Source organism: Pundamilia nyererei, unplaced genomic scaffold (genome assembly GCF_000239375.1).
Source record: "Pundamilia nyererei isolate P.nyererei 1_Seehausen unplaced genomic scaffold, PunNye1.0 scaffold00028, whole genome shotgun sequence".
Lineage (NCBI taxonomy): Eukaryota > Metazoa > Chordata > Actinopteri > Cichliformes > Cichlidae > Pundamilia > Pundamilia nyererei.
The window spans coordinates 3,820,088-3,836,290 of NW_005187429.1; the positions used below are offsets into that span (position 1 = coordinate 3,820,088).

Consider the following 16,203-nt stretch of genomic DNA (forward strand, 5'->3'; position numbering starts at 1 on the left):
AAAATAAAATAAAAGTTAAAATTAGTTAAATCATTAGCCATTATAGTTAACTTCACAACAGCAGTTCTTGCTTTTAAAAACAAAATGGTAATATGTATTTCAGGAGAACATGATACTTTGCATATTTAAATGCTGAACTGAAACTCGGTCGCCTTTCATTCTGTGAACTGGTCTAGATGTCGGGCTTTTAGGTTCTTCTCTTAACTATTTTCTTGCTTGTTCTAAAAATCACAGTAGCATCATTGAACATTGGCTTTTGTGAATCAATAATCACTCTCCGATCATCCTCCTTGCAAATGCAAAGTATTTCCATATCTGACTCTTGCTGCCTTTCTTTGCCTTTCTTATCATCGGGTTGGGGTGCAGCTATTGCAGCAGCTGCACGAGTCACCATCTTCCACATGTAGTGTTTGCTATGCTTGTGGGCGTCCTCCTTCTTCTTCAGCATGTAAGAATAGAACATTTTGTAGGTTTAAACCGCCCCACACTTTCAGAATTTTCGTAATGAAAGATGTGATAATTATCAGTTCTGAGGATATCTCTGGTCCACTAGGACTTGATGTGGCAAGCTCGACTTTGCTTTTAATTTGTTGTGAAATATCCCTTGTGCAACACTGTATTTCCTGTAATCCGCTAACAACTGACACAAGATTAATCATACTGTCAGGAATGACTGATGGGCAGAAAGGTTTTTCTTAAATTTATTGTACTGTCCATCTGGATAAGTTAAAGATGGGAACAATATGATAGAAAATATCCTGAATATAGACTCAGACTATATTTGCAGCAAAGATAACGTGTAATATTTTCATTTGTGTTTGCAGTTGGTGGACAGGATTACTGGACACAAAACAGTAGATGCGAGGTGAGGCTTAGCGAGTCACTGTGGCTTTGAACACTAGCATAAGGACAGTCACATGCCATCTCCAGTCAGGGGTATGTTGGCACAGGTTTGTGGATGTGAATATTTGGATGACTTCAGCACATGCACACACACACTTGCACTGTGTGCACATATGCATGCACACAGTCATGGGGTATACACACAGCAATGATTTTTCACATCTCTCACTAGTTTGCAAATACAGAAATGCGCAGACGTCAGCTGTTGTGGACACTTCTTTATTGCAAAAGGAAAAATTGGTATTTGAGGCTTTTTTAGGTGTTTTTAAAGATTAGATGGGAGACTTCCAGTCCACAGCAGCAACCGGGCACACAATCAGTGCGCAAACATGCAACGCTGTGGATATTTTCATGCGAGTACACACGCACATCGCAGAACGCAGGCTCTCAGCATCAGTGCCCTGACCATAGGGAGTTTGTGCTGAGCTGGTTGGGACGTCAGGATGAATCAGTGTGCGGACAGCTGACTGGACGTGCCTATTCATCAGCCAGAGAAAAGAGAGTGAAAAATGGAGCGAGGGATTCTAAAAGAAATGAGTTAAGCCCCAGAGCAACATGTTTGGCTATCTGCATTACTTTACAGATCCTCCAATGGGCTTTGACTGTTGTATGGGATAAAGGCTGAAGAGGTGGAAAAGATAGCCGAGTACAGGAAGGAGAGGAGGGGGTAAGACAAGGGGAGTTTTCACGATTATTTTTGTTGTGTACACATGCAGTAGTAGGACACTGCAGATGCAAATATTAGCACTCACTAAGCAGATAGGCTGCTTTGACAAAGGCATAAGCTCATACTGTAGAGGCGGCTACCTCCTTTCTGATGGCCCGTTTATTCCCATCTGTTGCCCTCAGCTCTCTGACTTTATCCCCATTGTGTTAACTCATTACATTCGCCTTAACCATAACCCCTTAATTGCCACCTTCCAGTCTCTCTCCCATATCCTCCCCCCTCTTGGAGACAGTGTGCCACATTGCCCGTGCGTTAATCTGATAGCGTCTGCCTACCAAACACCTGCCATGTCCAGAAAAAACCCTCCTAAACTCCTCCAGATTCTGGGTTCAGCACCCATTGTAGCGTGAGCGGATCAGCACACATGATAGCAAGCAGGCAGGCACGCATTTAGACAGATGCAGATGCACATACAGCAGATAATTAGACGAACAACCTCACCTCCTGGAAATCATGCTGGAGTCAGTGTTTTTGCTTTAGCCTTTATGAGTATGTGTACCTATTTTTCCCCCTTGCATTCAAAGAAAGACGAGACAAACAAACGTTGTCTTTTGTCTCGCCTCTTCGCCCATTTGAAGACAGTGATGGGTAGGCCCAGGCCTCTTCGGTTTAACAATAACTCTCTCGACCCCCTAATGAGGGGTGGAGGGCCAGACATGAGGCGATGTGACAGTTCTGGTGCGGCTGACACAATAGCAGGTTTTTCTTTTGACTGCCTGGCTGAGCTAGAGTACCTTCTTTCACTAAAAACAGCCAAACAAATGGTCGTCGTTGCCTGAGGAACATGTTTAGCTACATCAGGCTGCCTCTGCCATGCACTGTTCGTTATGTAGAGCACCACAGCTGCTTGTATGTTTGTCATTTTTTGAGGTCTTGATAAGAAGTCTCTAAAGGAGCTTCTCACATCAAACTCATTTTCCTGGCAGACAAGATCATTTATCTCTAAAATGATGAAAGATTTATCGCTAGATTCCAATTTTCTTTAAGCAATTCTGATTTTTCTCTAAGCTTGACCTGCTGATAGAGACTTTTGTCAATTTGGTGTTTCTTTCTAAAAACTGTCAGCATATACAAGCAAAAACCTGGTTTTCTTCAATGCAGAATATCATATTTTGTAGTAAAATAAGACTGAATAAGGCTGAGAGGGAGCTAGCAGAGTTAAAGATGCACAAATTGCTTTTATAGGCAAAGTTAGAGAGGAAAGGTTGAGATGGTTTGAACTTGGGCATCCCCAAACCTCTCCAATAAACAACAGAAAGAGATACAAATAATTAAATGAGAATGAGTGGCTTTACAGGCACCTTTACCTGACATGTTTTACCCCACCAGCCAAAGCAGGTGCAGCAGATGTATATACAACAAAACAAATATCAGGTACATCATTTCCCAGTGTCTTTATAACTTCACCAGATGACACAAAAGGGCAGATGTCCTGTTTTTTTACCCATCTCCATAATTTTCCTGGTAACTACTTTGATTCTTGCTTTGGTGAACTTGATGACTATGATGAAATATATTCGCCTACATGTGCATTATGGAAAAAAACACTGAAGTTGTTCTAAAGTTTATGAGGTCAATTCATAGAACAACAAACATATTTTTTCCCCCAGTGTTTCCCTGGAAGCGATCATGTTTTGTTTGGGTTTTTTTTTTAAAAAAAGGGGAGAATCTTGTATCTCCCGAGTTGGTCGTTCCGATAAAAAAGAGAAAAAAAAGTTCCCTATATGAGTAGAAAAAGAAACATGTTGCGAACATGAGCAGCTGACCTGTTCAAGATGAGTCTCAAAGCATATATTGGACAGGCTGTTCCAAAAAAATGTGCTGCAAACATAAAAAGTTCAATTTTATGGTTATTTTATGTATTATATGATAATATTTAGCTAATGTGTTAAATTAACCCTTTTAAATACCATTTCCTATAACTTCACGGTCACCAACATTTCTATCTGCTACTGAATCTTGTTTGATTCACCACTAAATATATGATTATGAATCAGCATCGCAGGCCATGCAAAAATGACCCAGTATGTGCTGATTAGCCTTGTGTTCGTGTTGCCAAAGTTTTTTGGAGTTTTGATAAACATTTACTGTCCGAGGCAAGCTATTTTAAGATTAAAAAAAAAAAAAATCATCATCCTCGAGAAAAAAAAAAAAAAAAAAGCCAAAAATGTAGGTATAAACCAGGTCAGGGATCTGGACAAATGCTACATCACTATACCTGCAGTCTCAACAATGATTTGTGTGTAAAACCTTAAAGATTTAGATTATTTTGATACTAAAAGTTACAAATGTACATTCTTACCTTTTTACTTACAATCTTGCATCAGCACTCAGCCCAGAATCCGTGCTCTGTATGTGCGAGTAAGTGAGTTTCTAAAATGAAGTTTGTTGATAATGGATTATTGATCGTGAATTAGAGTGGATGGCCCCTGGGGGCTCATCCTGGCCGGCCAGGAATGAATACATCTCTTCATGCTTCACCTCACACACTCAATTTCGGCATAAGCAACCAAAGGTCTGACAGACACACGCATGTTGAGACACTGACCCGTGGTCTAATAGGTACAGACAGCCGTCGTTCATCCAGTAAAGGACAAAGGTTATTCCAAAATCTCCGTGATGCAAATTGCCTCAGTGAGCTCTCACCCTCTCTTAGCACAGAGTAAAACAACCTTAATGTGAATCAACAACTGCTTGATCTTAAACAGTTTTTGAACCAAAATATTATTCAGTTATTCAGTCATCAGTTTATTCTATTTAAAGCTATGAAATTAAACCAGGGGTGTCTACTCTCACTGCAGTGCTTTTTTATCTGTTGCAAATCTCTTGTTGGTATAGATTGTTATACAATCTGGTTTATAAGATAGTGAGTCACAAATGCTGTGGCCACTTTCAAGCTCGTTGTCTTTGTGCAATCTCTGTTTTTTCCTTAAATACTGTATTTTCATTTATGTTTTCATATTATTTTAAAGCCATTTGGACAGACTTTTTTTAACTGGCTTTTTTCTGAATTTTGGTAGTTAATTGAATTATCATGGGACTCATTTCAGTTTCTTTTTTTTCAGGTATCATAAAAACAGCATGCCACTTGATGAAGGAACTTCTCTTCAGAGATCGGGATTGGATACTAAAGCTGTGATGTTTGGCAAGTTTTTGTTACCTGTGCTGAGAACTCAATAAGTTTTGGAAGAATAACTTTTCTAGAGTTTCACAGAGGATTTATTAAACAGCTGTGGTGATTCTTGATGACCGGTGGTCTTGGAAAAGTGATGGAGACAGAAGAAAGGGAGGATGTTTCACAAAAACACATAGCTAAAGTGGAGGCAGAGGATGAGGTAACCCCATGCCACACCTGCGGGGTGTGTGGTCGCAGTTTTCCACTTCTAAGCTCTCTATCTCAGCACATGAGAAGACACACTCGGGAGAAGCCTTACAAGTGTCCCTACTGTGAGCACAGGACAGCTCAGAAGGGCAGCCTAAAGGCCCATATTAGAAGCCATAAATTGGGCCTTTTGAGCCAAAACCTCAGTGACAGGGAGGGGGATGGAGATGAAGGGCAGAAAGAGGATGCTGATATAACAGACCCTCCTGAGCTCAGCAGCCCACCTGATAAAGCTCATAACATTAATGGAAAGGTCAAGAAGAAAACAACCAAGAAAAAGGTTAAAGATGGTGTCGAGGTTAGCGATGGAGGTGATGACGGACCTTTTTCCTGCACCATTTGTGGCCAGGTTTTCCCTCAGGTATTACTCCTCAAGTCCCACATGAAAAGGCACCGTGGCTCTCAGGATCACGGTTGCCGGATATGTGGACGACGCTTTCGCCAAGCGTGGTTCCTCCAAAGCCACATGCGCATTCATCGAGTGAAAGCCCAGCTAAGGGGCAGCAAAAGCAACGAACCGCCTGCCACCATCAACGGGGTTCCTCAGGACCCAGCATTACTGACGAATGAAGAGTGCCTCTATGAGCTCTGTGCAGGCTGCGGTAACTTCTTCAATGACCGCAGGACACTGCAGATACATGAAAAGTTGCATAAACTGAACCACACCCGCACTCAGATGCAGAATCCAACACAAGGAAATGTGGAGTCCTCCGAGGTGCAAGATGCTAAGAGGCAGTTTTTGGAAAGCCTGAACCTCATTTCTGCTGGACCCAGGGAAAGCCCTGCAGAAGTGAAGCCGGGCAGTCGAATTCCTGAGCTGGATCCAATTTGTAGTTACCAGTCATGGCAGTTAGCTACAAGAGGACGGCTAGTGGAGGCTACAGAAAAATGTCTGGGATGGGAGGAGAGATTAGCTGATGCGGAAGTGGCATATGACATAGAAAAAGGCGAGTACGTCCCCTTGAAGCAAGAGAAGAAGAGAAAGCCAAATGACACAGCCGGCTCCAATCTTAAGAAGCGGAAGGGTGACGCAGGCCTTGATCACAAAGGTGGTGACAAAAAGATTAGCCAGAAGGACTCTATTCTGCTGAATGGACTTGGTCAAGCATTTTATGAAGCACTACAGACTAAAAACGTTAAAGATGTTCACTCCTCATCTAAACAGACGAAGAACATCAAGAGCCTAGACCAGGAAGGTGAGCCGAATACACCACAACACACCATAATACATTATCCACGACAGAGCTTAGACAAGAGTTTATATTCGTTGATCAGACTTAGAACAGTTTTGTACTTTTACCATTTATAAGCATCAAAGCATCAATTAAGGGCTGTATTTTATACAAATTGATTTCTGAAAGGTAAATGAAACTACAACTCTAGTACAAAAATGAGTTAAATTGGCAATATATTGTGTAAAGGAGAGATCACTAGCGAATTTCTAAATGGATTACAGCAGCAGTAATTGCCCTTTTTTACACAAGAATGTCTGTAAACATACAAACGCAGTAAGGTTACCTTACCTAATATTTTTAAGGGACTCTTAATATATAAATCTCAGCATTAATAATTGTTTTATTGTCTTAACAAATCTTTAAAAAACTGTTTTGGTTGGATTTGTAGATTCAGATTTAGATTTATTAATTGTGTGTCAGGGGTGGGACAAAATATCAATATGGAAAATTTTATGTAACAGCTTCTATTTGTGTACAATATCTTTAGACTGATGACAAATTTTTTTATTACTATTAAAACGTGCTGATGCTATGTTCTACCAGTCTGACTTACCACAATGACTGTCAATACTCATCATGGCAGCACCAGTAATCATGAAATAAAGCTAATAGGGCCAATATGAGCTGTTTGCTAATATTTTGGCATCTGCATTTATAATGGCCAATAAATAAACACAATTTACATTTAATAATAGCACAATACATAATTCTATCTTTTTGTCTAATTAGGGGTGTTTTTTCCTTCCTTAGCTAGATGTGTGATCCTTCTGTCTTTATTATACAGTCTTTTTGTATATGTAAAAAAAACTGACCTCATCTGTTATGAATGTCCCCTTCTGTTTTTACCTGCAGATAAAAAGAAATATTTCTGCGAGCACTGTGATTTCCACACTGTTGACACCGCGCTACTCAGGTCTCACCTGCACACGCAGCACCAGGACTTCCTGAGTTCCTACAGCAAACAGAGCACCAATTTGGACATAAGCAGAAGTGGTTCCAAAGCCTCAAGATACATGGACTACCTCAGAAGCAGGAGCATCCTGCTCAGTCAGCCATATTGGAATCCATATTCATGTTCTCCAAGCCAGGAGTTAGTAGAGTCAAACATTAAAATGGAAAAGACAAATGGCTCAGAGGTGAAAGAGCAGGGACATGCTACTGGTGATGCTAGCAGCCTCCTCAATCTTTCTTCTTTACCCATAACTGATGTTAGTTTTTCAGTAAAAACAAAGGGCCTGGTGAGACATCAGTGCCCATACTGCTCCCACACCACCAACTACCCAGAAGTACTGTGGATCCATCAGCGTGTTGCCCACAGGGTGGATGGCAGCAGTACCATGGCACCCAAGTGGGCACCTAGCATTAATAGTCTCAAGAGTTTAAAGGCAGGTGCTTCTCAGTGGAGACGCACAGGGCCGCCACCCTTCCTCGAAGGCAAGGACTGTCCAGCTTTGCCTACTCCAAGAACGCAGCGCACACAGCCTCCCGGGGTCACAAACCATGGCAGCAGCAGCAGCAGCAATAAGCAGTCGTCCCACAAGAATCAATCAAGCACCCTGAAGTCCAAGCATCAGTCAAAGGACTCACGACCTTCAGATGCGACACAGTCTAGTGGCAAGGTTGGACTCCAAAATCAAAAGAAGGAGCATAACCGAACAGTGGGGGGTGGAACTAAAGGCTCCAGCACCCAAGCTACTTCGTCAAACAGCATTGTGAACAGCATTGTGAACAGCAAGAGTCTCCAGAGCTTGCAGCCTACCAGCAGCCCAAAACAAAGAGGCAACAGAGCCACTGTGGAGGGGAACTTCCCACAGGAGGGTTTGGGTTTTATGCTGGCAAGAAATCGCAGTGGGAATTCTTCTTCTTCCTCTAACACAGATAAGCTCCACTCTCGCAGGCATTCAAGTGACTTTTCTTCAGGTCCCAAAGGTTCTGATCTCTGGGCTGCCATGAATATGTGGGGGCTACACGGAAGCAAAGCATATTTAGATACACTCCGAATATCTCAGGGAAAGAGTGAATCAACAGGAGAAACGCCAACGGACATCGATATTTTAAGTATCCTGAAAAACTACAGTCCACATGATCTGGCAGCTCTCTATCAGCACTGGGGCTTTGTTGATCCCAGGCTTGTTTCACAGGGTAAGGAGGAAGCTTTGCTTTCTGCTTTATTTGCTGTAAATGATCAAAGAACTGAGTACTGTTTAGATCAGGGGTGGGGAGCTCCAGGCCTCAAGGGCCGGTGTCCTGCAGGTTTTAGATGTGTCCTTGATCCAACAGAGATAATTTAAATGGTTAAATGACCTCCTCAGTATGTCTTCATGTTCTCCAGAGGCCTGGTAATGAACTAATGATTTGATTCAGGTGATATCTAAAACCTGCAGGACACTGGCCCTTGAGGCCTGGAGTTCCCCCACCCCTGGTTTAGATGGAGGTCTAACGTTTTAGGAAATAGGATTTCTATCATAAAAATCTACTGCTTTCAGAATGAGAAACAGATGTTTCAATGCTCTTTCACTACTTTCTACTTTCACAGCAACGATGCAGTTAAATGGAAACTTTGGAAATGAAGTCCATTCCTCATCTGAAGCTTCCAAACAGGTATGTTTTTGATTTTACTGATAATTTCTAGATTTGTATTTCAGGCAAAAAGAATTGTGAATTAAAATCATCTTTGCATCTTACATTTTAAAATCTTTAAGACTTTTCGAATCATTGATGATCATAATCGGTTATACAACTAGGTTGGTGGATATATACTTATAAAGTATATAAATATGGTTTAAAAATGGAAAGAATAGCATTTTGTGCTCCAAACCAATTATATCTGAAAACATAAGCCTACCTTTACATCATTATTGATTAACTTTGTGTTTATGTTTTTAAAATCCCGTCAGTTATCTGGTGCAGGGCAGTGTTTCTCTTTATATTTGTATCACAGTTCAAAGCTTAACTACAGTTTCATCTTAAAGGTAACTCAAGCCAGTTAACCGTAGATCAGTTATCTCACTTTCCAGAGTGAAGTACAGCATAAAGTCCCTGCTCACCCCGTGTACAGTATGTCTTTACCAACTGCGTGTTCCTGCTCTGTGTCTGTACCTCGTCTGTGTCTGAGCACAGTCTGTCATTTCTGCGCACACGTGCGTCTGCGTATTGTCTTGTATCTACGTGCGTGGCTGTCAGCTCCCACAACCTGGCTGTCTCTTCCTTCTCGTTTCCGTAACAGAAGCTGACAGGGATGAGGCAAACAAATAATAAAAAAACATTGTTGTCCCCCTCAGGGTAAAATTCGCACAGCATCTCCATATGGTGTGTCATCAGCCTGTCAGTCAGGCCTACCCTGATGCTACCTACAACTGTTCTTGCTTTCTCCTATTCCCCCTAGAGTAATGTGTGGGCAACTTTTTGAACACGAGTGATGGGCACTGTCTGTCTTCAGGGTTGAGGATTTCTAAGCCAGACAACAGTTGTATGTGAGGTGTAAAACAATACTGGAGAAACATTACTTTGTGAAAGATTTTTAAAAATTTCTATTTCTCCATATCTTATACAGCGTTTGTGCATCGCTCATTTCCATCTTTGTGAGGACACTCATAGACCTTTGTCTTAACTAAAGGGCTAAAGCCGACCCACCGGTTCTCAAACTGTGGGTAAAGCTACTGCAGGGGTGAGGGGTGTGGGCAGAATTTAATGAAAATGAAGTTGAGATAATGAATGATTTATTGCAGGGACTATGGACTGGTTCCTATATAAAGCTTTTCTACTCTACCTGAGCATTTAAAGTGCTTTATACAACTTGCTTCATTCATTCAGGCACTTTTTTCCATGCTTAAGTGCTTTTTTACTAACATTCACACACATTCATACTCCACTGGAGGCATCAGAGTAACTTGGACCAATCGCACCACCAACCTTCTGATCAGTAGTTGACCTGCTCTACCTCCTGAGCTACAGCCACCCTCAAAAACGAACCAGTTGAAAACCTGTGCCAGTGCTAACTAGTGTTACTCACACTTGTCTTCTGCAGATGAACAGCCACTCCACTTCATCCTCAGGGTCTCTGCATAAAGGAACGTAACGAAACATTGTGCTTCTCTTGGCTGCAAAGTTCTAACTGCTGAAAAAAGAGAGGCCTGCTGTTCTTCAAAGGAACTAGCCATAACTCCTGGAGAGCACAGAGGCTCTGGAATCTGCACAATATATGCAAAGCAATGCGGTGGACTTGTTTGATTTTGTATTATGACTGTTTGATTTGAAGTGTTAAGCATGTTACGAGTGTAGATATGATAGTTAAATAAACACATATGATGTGTTTTTGATTATTTTATTTGGTGAAAATGAGGCAAATGTTCAGGATTATTGTACAAAACAACAGGAAAGCATTGTAGAAGTACCACAGCCAGGTGGAAATTAAATGTAGAGCCACAACTATGTGGCTAAACAGATGTTCTCTTGGCTTTAGGCCCAGATATCTGCTTGTTTTTGGTTACAAAAAGTAGATCCTTGCAGAGCAATACAACATACCAAATCTTACAACTCATAATTCCACTAAAACAGCTGTGATGCAAATACATGTTTTTAACTGCTGTATATCAGTGTCGAGTTTAAGTTTGTTGTTTTGTTTCATGTACAAATGTCTTCTTTTTTAAGTTTTTAATTTCCTTGGTTGAGTATGTGATTTTTGTTGCAGATAACATGGTGTCACTTGTGTTTTCAGCCCACAATTTAAATAATAATAATAATAATTTAAAAACTGCAAACAGCTTTTGAGTCAACGTTTTGAGTTTGCCAGTTTTCATTTGGTCAAAAGTTATTTGTCACTATGCACCATCTCAAGAGTAGTCTGGGCAAATTCAGAGGACTCTCCTTTAAAATGCAAGTGTTGACCCAAGGCCTTAGTCACACAGGCCTAGAGACCCCTTTGCAAACCCCTGGCAGACTTTTGGTACCCTAACAGCTGGTGAGTCGTTCCCGGAGGTTGCTGAGTGAGATGTGTCGCGAGGAGGGTGCTGCACCAAAAATCTTCTTGTCATTGCTTTGGTCATTAGCATATTAATGCTATCACTCATTGTTTACACTGGAAATGTTGATTTGTATGCTAGCACTTGTCAACTTGTCACTTTAACCAAGACATTTCAGAAGGCACAACTCTTACTTTAAAGGTAAATGTTCTACATTGTCCAGTTTGCACTTTTTCCACTTCTCTTTTTTAAATATTTTTTGGCCTTTTTACAGCTTTCTTTGAAAGGGTACAGTGAAGAATGACAGGAAAGCAGAGGAGCGAGAGCAGGGAAGGCACAGGCCACAGGTCCGATTCAAACCCAGGCTGGCTGCTCTCAGCCATGCGGCATATGGGCACCTCACTACTCCCACTTTTCATTGTTTGACTGACACTCGACAAGTAGTTGGCGACTGTTTGCAACATCTTCTGTATAAACTGCAGGGGATCACAGCAATCGAGAGACCAAAGCAATAACAAGGTTTTTGTTGCGGCACCTTTTTGATGACCAATATCAACAAGCAGCCACCCGCCTGGTGACGTGGACGCCAGTAAATGCGATACCTCGAGAATGAGGAGACGTAGGAGCTTCAAATTAATAACACACTAAAAAATCTCTGACAGGGTTAATCACTGCCTGGTCTTTAAGGCTCTGCTATTTTAATATATATGATTTTTTTTTTCAGTGTTCAAAACTTTATATTTTGAACCCTACCCAAACCTTTTCTCCAGTTTTACACATTCCTCATGTAGTTTCACCAGTCCAGTCCACTTAAAATCAAAGTGGGCTGTATGTGGCCCACAGTGTAAAAAGACTTTGACATCCCTGCTCTAAGGTTTTAGCAGATGTTTTCACAGAACAACAAGCAACCCATTTTTCCCTAGCAACTGATGGTTGAAAGGTGGTTGCCAAACGGTCGCTATCCCTGTGTGACCAGGGCCCAAGACAGAAATAGTGCTTTTTTTCCCTGTCAGTTTGGAATCAGTATTTCTCCTAAGGTCAGATATGTAATTCAGTTGCTTCAAGCACAGCAATGCCATCGAGTCCTCTAGCTCTGCTTCAGGTTAACAAACTGCTCCGTTGTAGTTTACAGTAACTTCAGCAGACCAGTGAAACAGCACAACCAGAAACGGTGCCCTAGTGTTTATCTTGTATTTTGTTAATGAAAAGTCGTTGGCCATTTTCCAAACTTTAGGTCCAGGATTGATGTGAAAAATGAGCACTCGCGCTCGTCATTGAAGCCAGTCTTCAAAAAGGGTCTCAGAACAACCAGTGAATAATGAAAAGTGCTGCCATGTTTTTATTTTTATTTTAAATCCAAGTTTAAAATTTAAATGCAACAATTTGCTCTTATGTTTTCAATCAGAGCGCAGACATCTGCACTTCTTTTGGCATTATTCTAGTGATGTAGCCATTTAATGCTGTGATTTATTTCTTTTAGAAGTAGAACTTTTAGCAATGAGCATTTCTACTGATCCAAAACTCACCTCAGTCTCCAGTTGTTTTCATGTGTTTCATTGTTTGCAGATTTTAGTATGTTTACATTTCAATTCCTCCTTCTCAGTGTATTCATATCCCATAGAGACGTAGTCTATGCATTTAACTAAAAGCCATCAACTTATGGATTCTTGGGCGATCTTAAGAATCCATAATTATGAAAGCACTGACTTTAATCTGTGTGGAGAGATTTTTCTTCTTTTTGATAAATATTGTAAATGATAGTTTTATTTAATGGTTTTTGTTTGTTTGCTATGAGTCGGATTTCAACAATTAAAAGTATTTGATATTTGTAGTAGCAGAACATGTTAAAAACATGTTGAATTTTCGTCACCTTTGAGGTCAGGGTCAGCGGGGTGTGATGCTCCCACAGCAGGTATCACTGAGCCTGTGTTTTGCAACGACCCTGTAACTGTAACTCCTGTTTGGCATAAAGAGGCAGGAAGCACTGAGAGAGGGATATTTACGCAAGTCTGAACTCTTATGCAAACCTCCAGCTTACAGTTGAGCTCTCGCTGGGTTCATTTTTGTGACTATGTAAACATGTTTCATAGTTATTATGTTGGTTCAGAATTTATATTTTCGACAGATCAACAATTTTTGTCTGACTGTAAAATTCAAATAAAGTTGGTTGATGCCGATCTGCGATGGCGTTGGATTTTTTTTCTCCATCACACATCATCTTCATTCAGAAGCCTCACGTCACTGTGTCACGTTCCTTCTCAGCAGTTTAACAGACTCAGCTCTCTTCTTCTAGTTTGCACAATATATATTCGAATAAAGTACAAAGCATTTCTTCTGCTCTAATAAACAAAATGACAAAACTAAATAAAAATTGGGGTCATTCTTGCTGCAGTGTATCACTTCTACCAGCAGGTGGCAGACAACGTCAACAAATGAAGGAGTTGAAAGCCGCTTTTGTTTACTCATGGCTCTTGGATAAGTGGCTTTATACCTTATTTCTTCTACACTGTTTAACAAGTAACTCTTTCTCCTATTTGCAGTGAGACTTCCTTTATATGCTGTCTGTGTGTACAACTCACAGCAAAGAAATCACGACGACCGCTGATGAATTAAACCTTTCTCCCCATCATTCACCTTTGTGGTCTTATAAAAACACAGTTACAGCAGATCTTGTAGATTTAAACTCAAACTCCTCGTGCAACTTTCAGCAGCTCTTCCTTTTTTGTGTGTCAATTATAAAAATTCACAAACGTACATCAAAGCATAATTTTTAAGTCGGGGCGTGTGTGCCGCTGACCTGGTCTGACAGAGGAGAAAATAACAAGTGAATAAAGGCATTACTTGCACTGACTCTTGTGCAGCATATTGACGAGACATGAGCACAACTGTGCGTCTGCGTGTACACTGTGTGTGCCTGTGTGTCCTTGTCACAATGTGTTTGTCAGCGGGTCGTGTTGAATCTTGGTGCAGTGACAGCATCAGTTTGCTGCCTGAGAGACATCAGAGATCATGTTCGCAGAGCCACCAGCAAGGGGGCTGAGAGCTGGTGCCGGCCACAGGGACTGGGAGTAGATAATGTCAGGCAGCTCGGAGCAGGAGAAATGCAGTGGCATATGTTGTCTGACAGGGAAACGCCTGGATGTTGTCGGGCAGAGAGGGGGAGACGGTTTGGTGGCCAATGGGAGTGACAGCTGTCAGGAAGTGCTTTCTGTGTGTGTGAGAGCTACTGCTAAGAGAACCTAAGAGCTTTAGTCCTTCTAACTGAGTGTTTTCATTATAGGAAGTGCCTAAAAATGCTCTTTTGGGTGGATTAAAGGTCAGAATTTGCTCACTTGAATTTGGTTAGTTTGAAATTAAAGCTTGAAATCAGACTTGACGTCAGCTCTGTAGAAAAACATCACAATCTTGATATCATACGAAAGTTATGAGGCTTTGAGTTCTCTGATTTCATGAAGAAAAGTCTCACACATTATAATACATGAAAATAATTAAAACAATGATAAGCCACTGGGAGATTAGAGAAAAGATTCCTCTTCTATAAAATTGTAAAATTGGTAAGCAGATAATAAATACTGTCATGAACTCCGCTGGCAAATGCTCTGCTTAAGGATAATAAAAGGTAAGATTGAATTAGTGTGTGAAAGGTGACAGCTGGGTGTGATTATTTAAACAATCAAAGTTTGATTTTAGGGTTTAAATTAAGTGCAATCAGTGTAAGCACAGAAGCAAGATGTTTCTTAAACATGCTGCTTCTTTTGGTTAGAAAATCTCAACCCTATACACACAAAGCCATAACCGGCTATTTTCAGTGATTGGACTTTAGGTCGCTAAACAGAAATTACAAACGTAATCTAAGGGGGTCACAAGATAATGTAGGACTTTAGGACTAATCCTTGGTCCCAAAATCTCCTGAAAGAGAAAATTAGGAAAGAAAGTTAGAGATGTAAAGCTAAGATGGTGTGGTGTGATGCGCAAGAGGAGGGATAGTGGACGTTGAAGATGGAGCTGTGAGGCAGGAGGAAGATCACAGAGAAGATCCACCTTTTCCTTTAACAGTAGTAAGTATAAAGTGTTACACAGAAATTTAGCAAGCATTTTTAAAACTGTTATTTCAACTTTATTTTGTATTTAACAAAACCAAACCACAGTTTTACCTGTTCAAGCCTCTTAAATCACTAAAATTAAACAGCCACAGTTTTCTATTCATGCCACGGAAAATAAATAAATGAATGAGCAAAGAAATAAATAACATTTACAACCGCTGATCTCGGCCTTATGTCGCAAACGACAGACATGTTGCATTAATATTTCAACGGATTTTACACCGTTTTTGTCTCATCTTCTGCCATCTATTTGATTTTGAAACCTTTGCATGCACTTCATGAAGCTCTGCGTTGGCTTTTTGGTTGTGGATGTTGCCATATTTCCATATAAAAGCAGGTTTTAATTTGGCCTTACAGTGCATTGCTGTGCCTCAGTTTTACATACTGAGACCCCACTGTGACAGTAATGACTAGGCAGCGGGCTAAAATACTGAGCGCTGCCTCAGACAGGTGGACACTACCGATAAGGAGATTTCCCAGCAGCCTCAGCAGGTGGTTGTAAATGTTGTTCTGTACACCCTGATCGTTAGATCATGTGACCCGGGTCAGATATGTGATTCCTACCTGAATGCGTGCAGTCCGACTCGGTTGACGAGAAGCATCCACTAAATTGTAATAAGAAAAAAAGAAATTAATAACACAGTTCTTTGTAAACTTCTTTCACATATTAAGCATGTCCCAAATATTCAGAGAGAATCCAGTTCAGTCAATGAAAAAAAAAAAAGTAAATAGGGAAAAAAAGGTGCATCAATTTCCATTAAGCTGGAAAGTGTTTTAAGGTAATCTACACCTTTATGAGTTTAGATTTGCAGATATCCATATGAGAAAAACTGCTTATAAGATGTAAGCTTGAAGTGAGGAGTGTAGAAGCTGCTCAGTTTATATATATATA

At 40.7% G+C, this 16,203-nt stretch overlaps 1 protein-coding gene across 5 annotated transcripts in view; it reads left to right on the forward strand.

Moving 5' to 3' along the window:
* Positions 1-13,384, forward strand: part of LOC102215809 (zinc finger protein 516-like) — a 22,811-nt gene extending 9,427 nt beyond the window's left edge. For 2 of the 5 annotated variants that reach the window (XM_005728520.2, XM_005728518.1), the window contains exons 2-6: positions 825-865; positions 4,696-6,208; positions 7,100-8,389; positions 8,784-8,848; positions 10,275-13,384. In XM_005728520.2, coding sequence (XP_005728577.1) covers positions 4,876-6,208; positions 7,100-8,389; positions 8,784-8,848; positions 10,275-10,325 — 2,739 coding nt within the window. In that variant the 5' untranslated portion in view covers positions 825-865; positions 4,696-4,875 and the 3' untranslated portion in view covers positions 10,326-13,384. Of the gene's footprint in view, positions 1-824; positions 866-1,555; positions 1,571-4,695; positions 6,209-7,099; positions 8,390-8,783; positions 8,849-10,274 lie in introns of those variants that run through there. The other 3 variants (XM_005728521.2, XM_005728519.1, XM_005728522.1) reach the window with 2 other exon arrangements.
* The last annotated feature ends 2,819 nt before the right edge of the window (positions 13,385-16,203 follow it).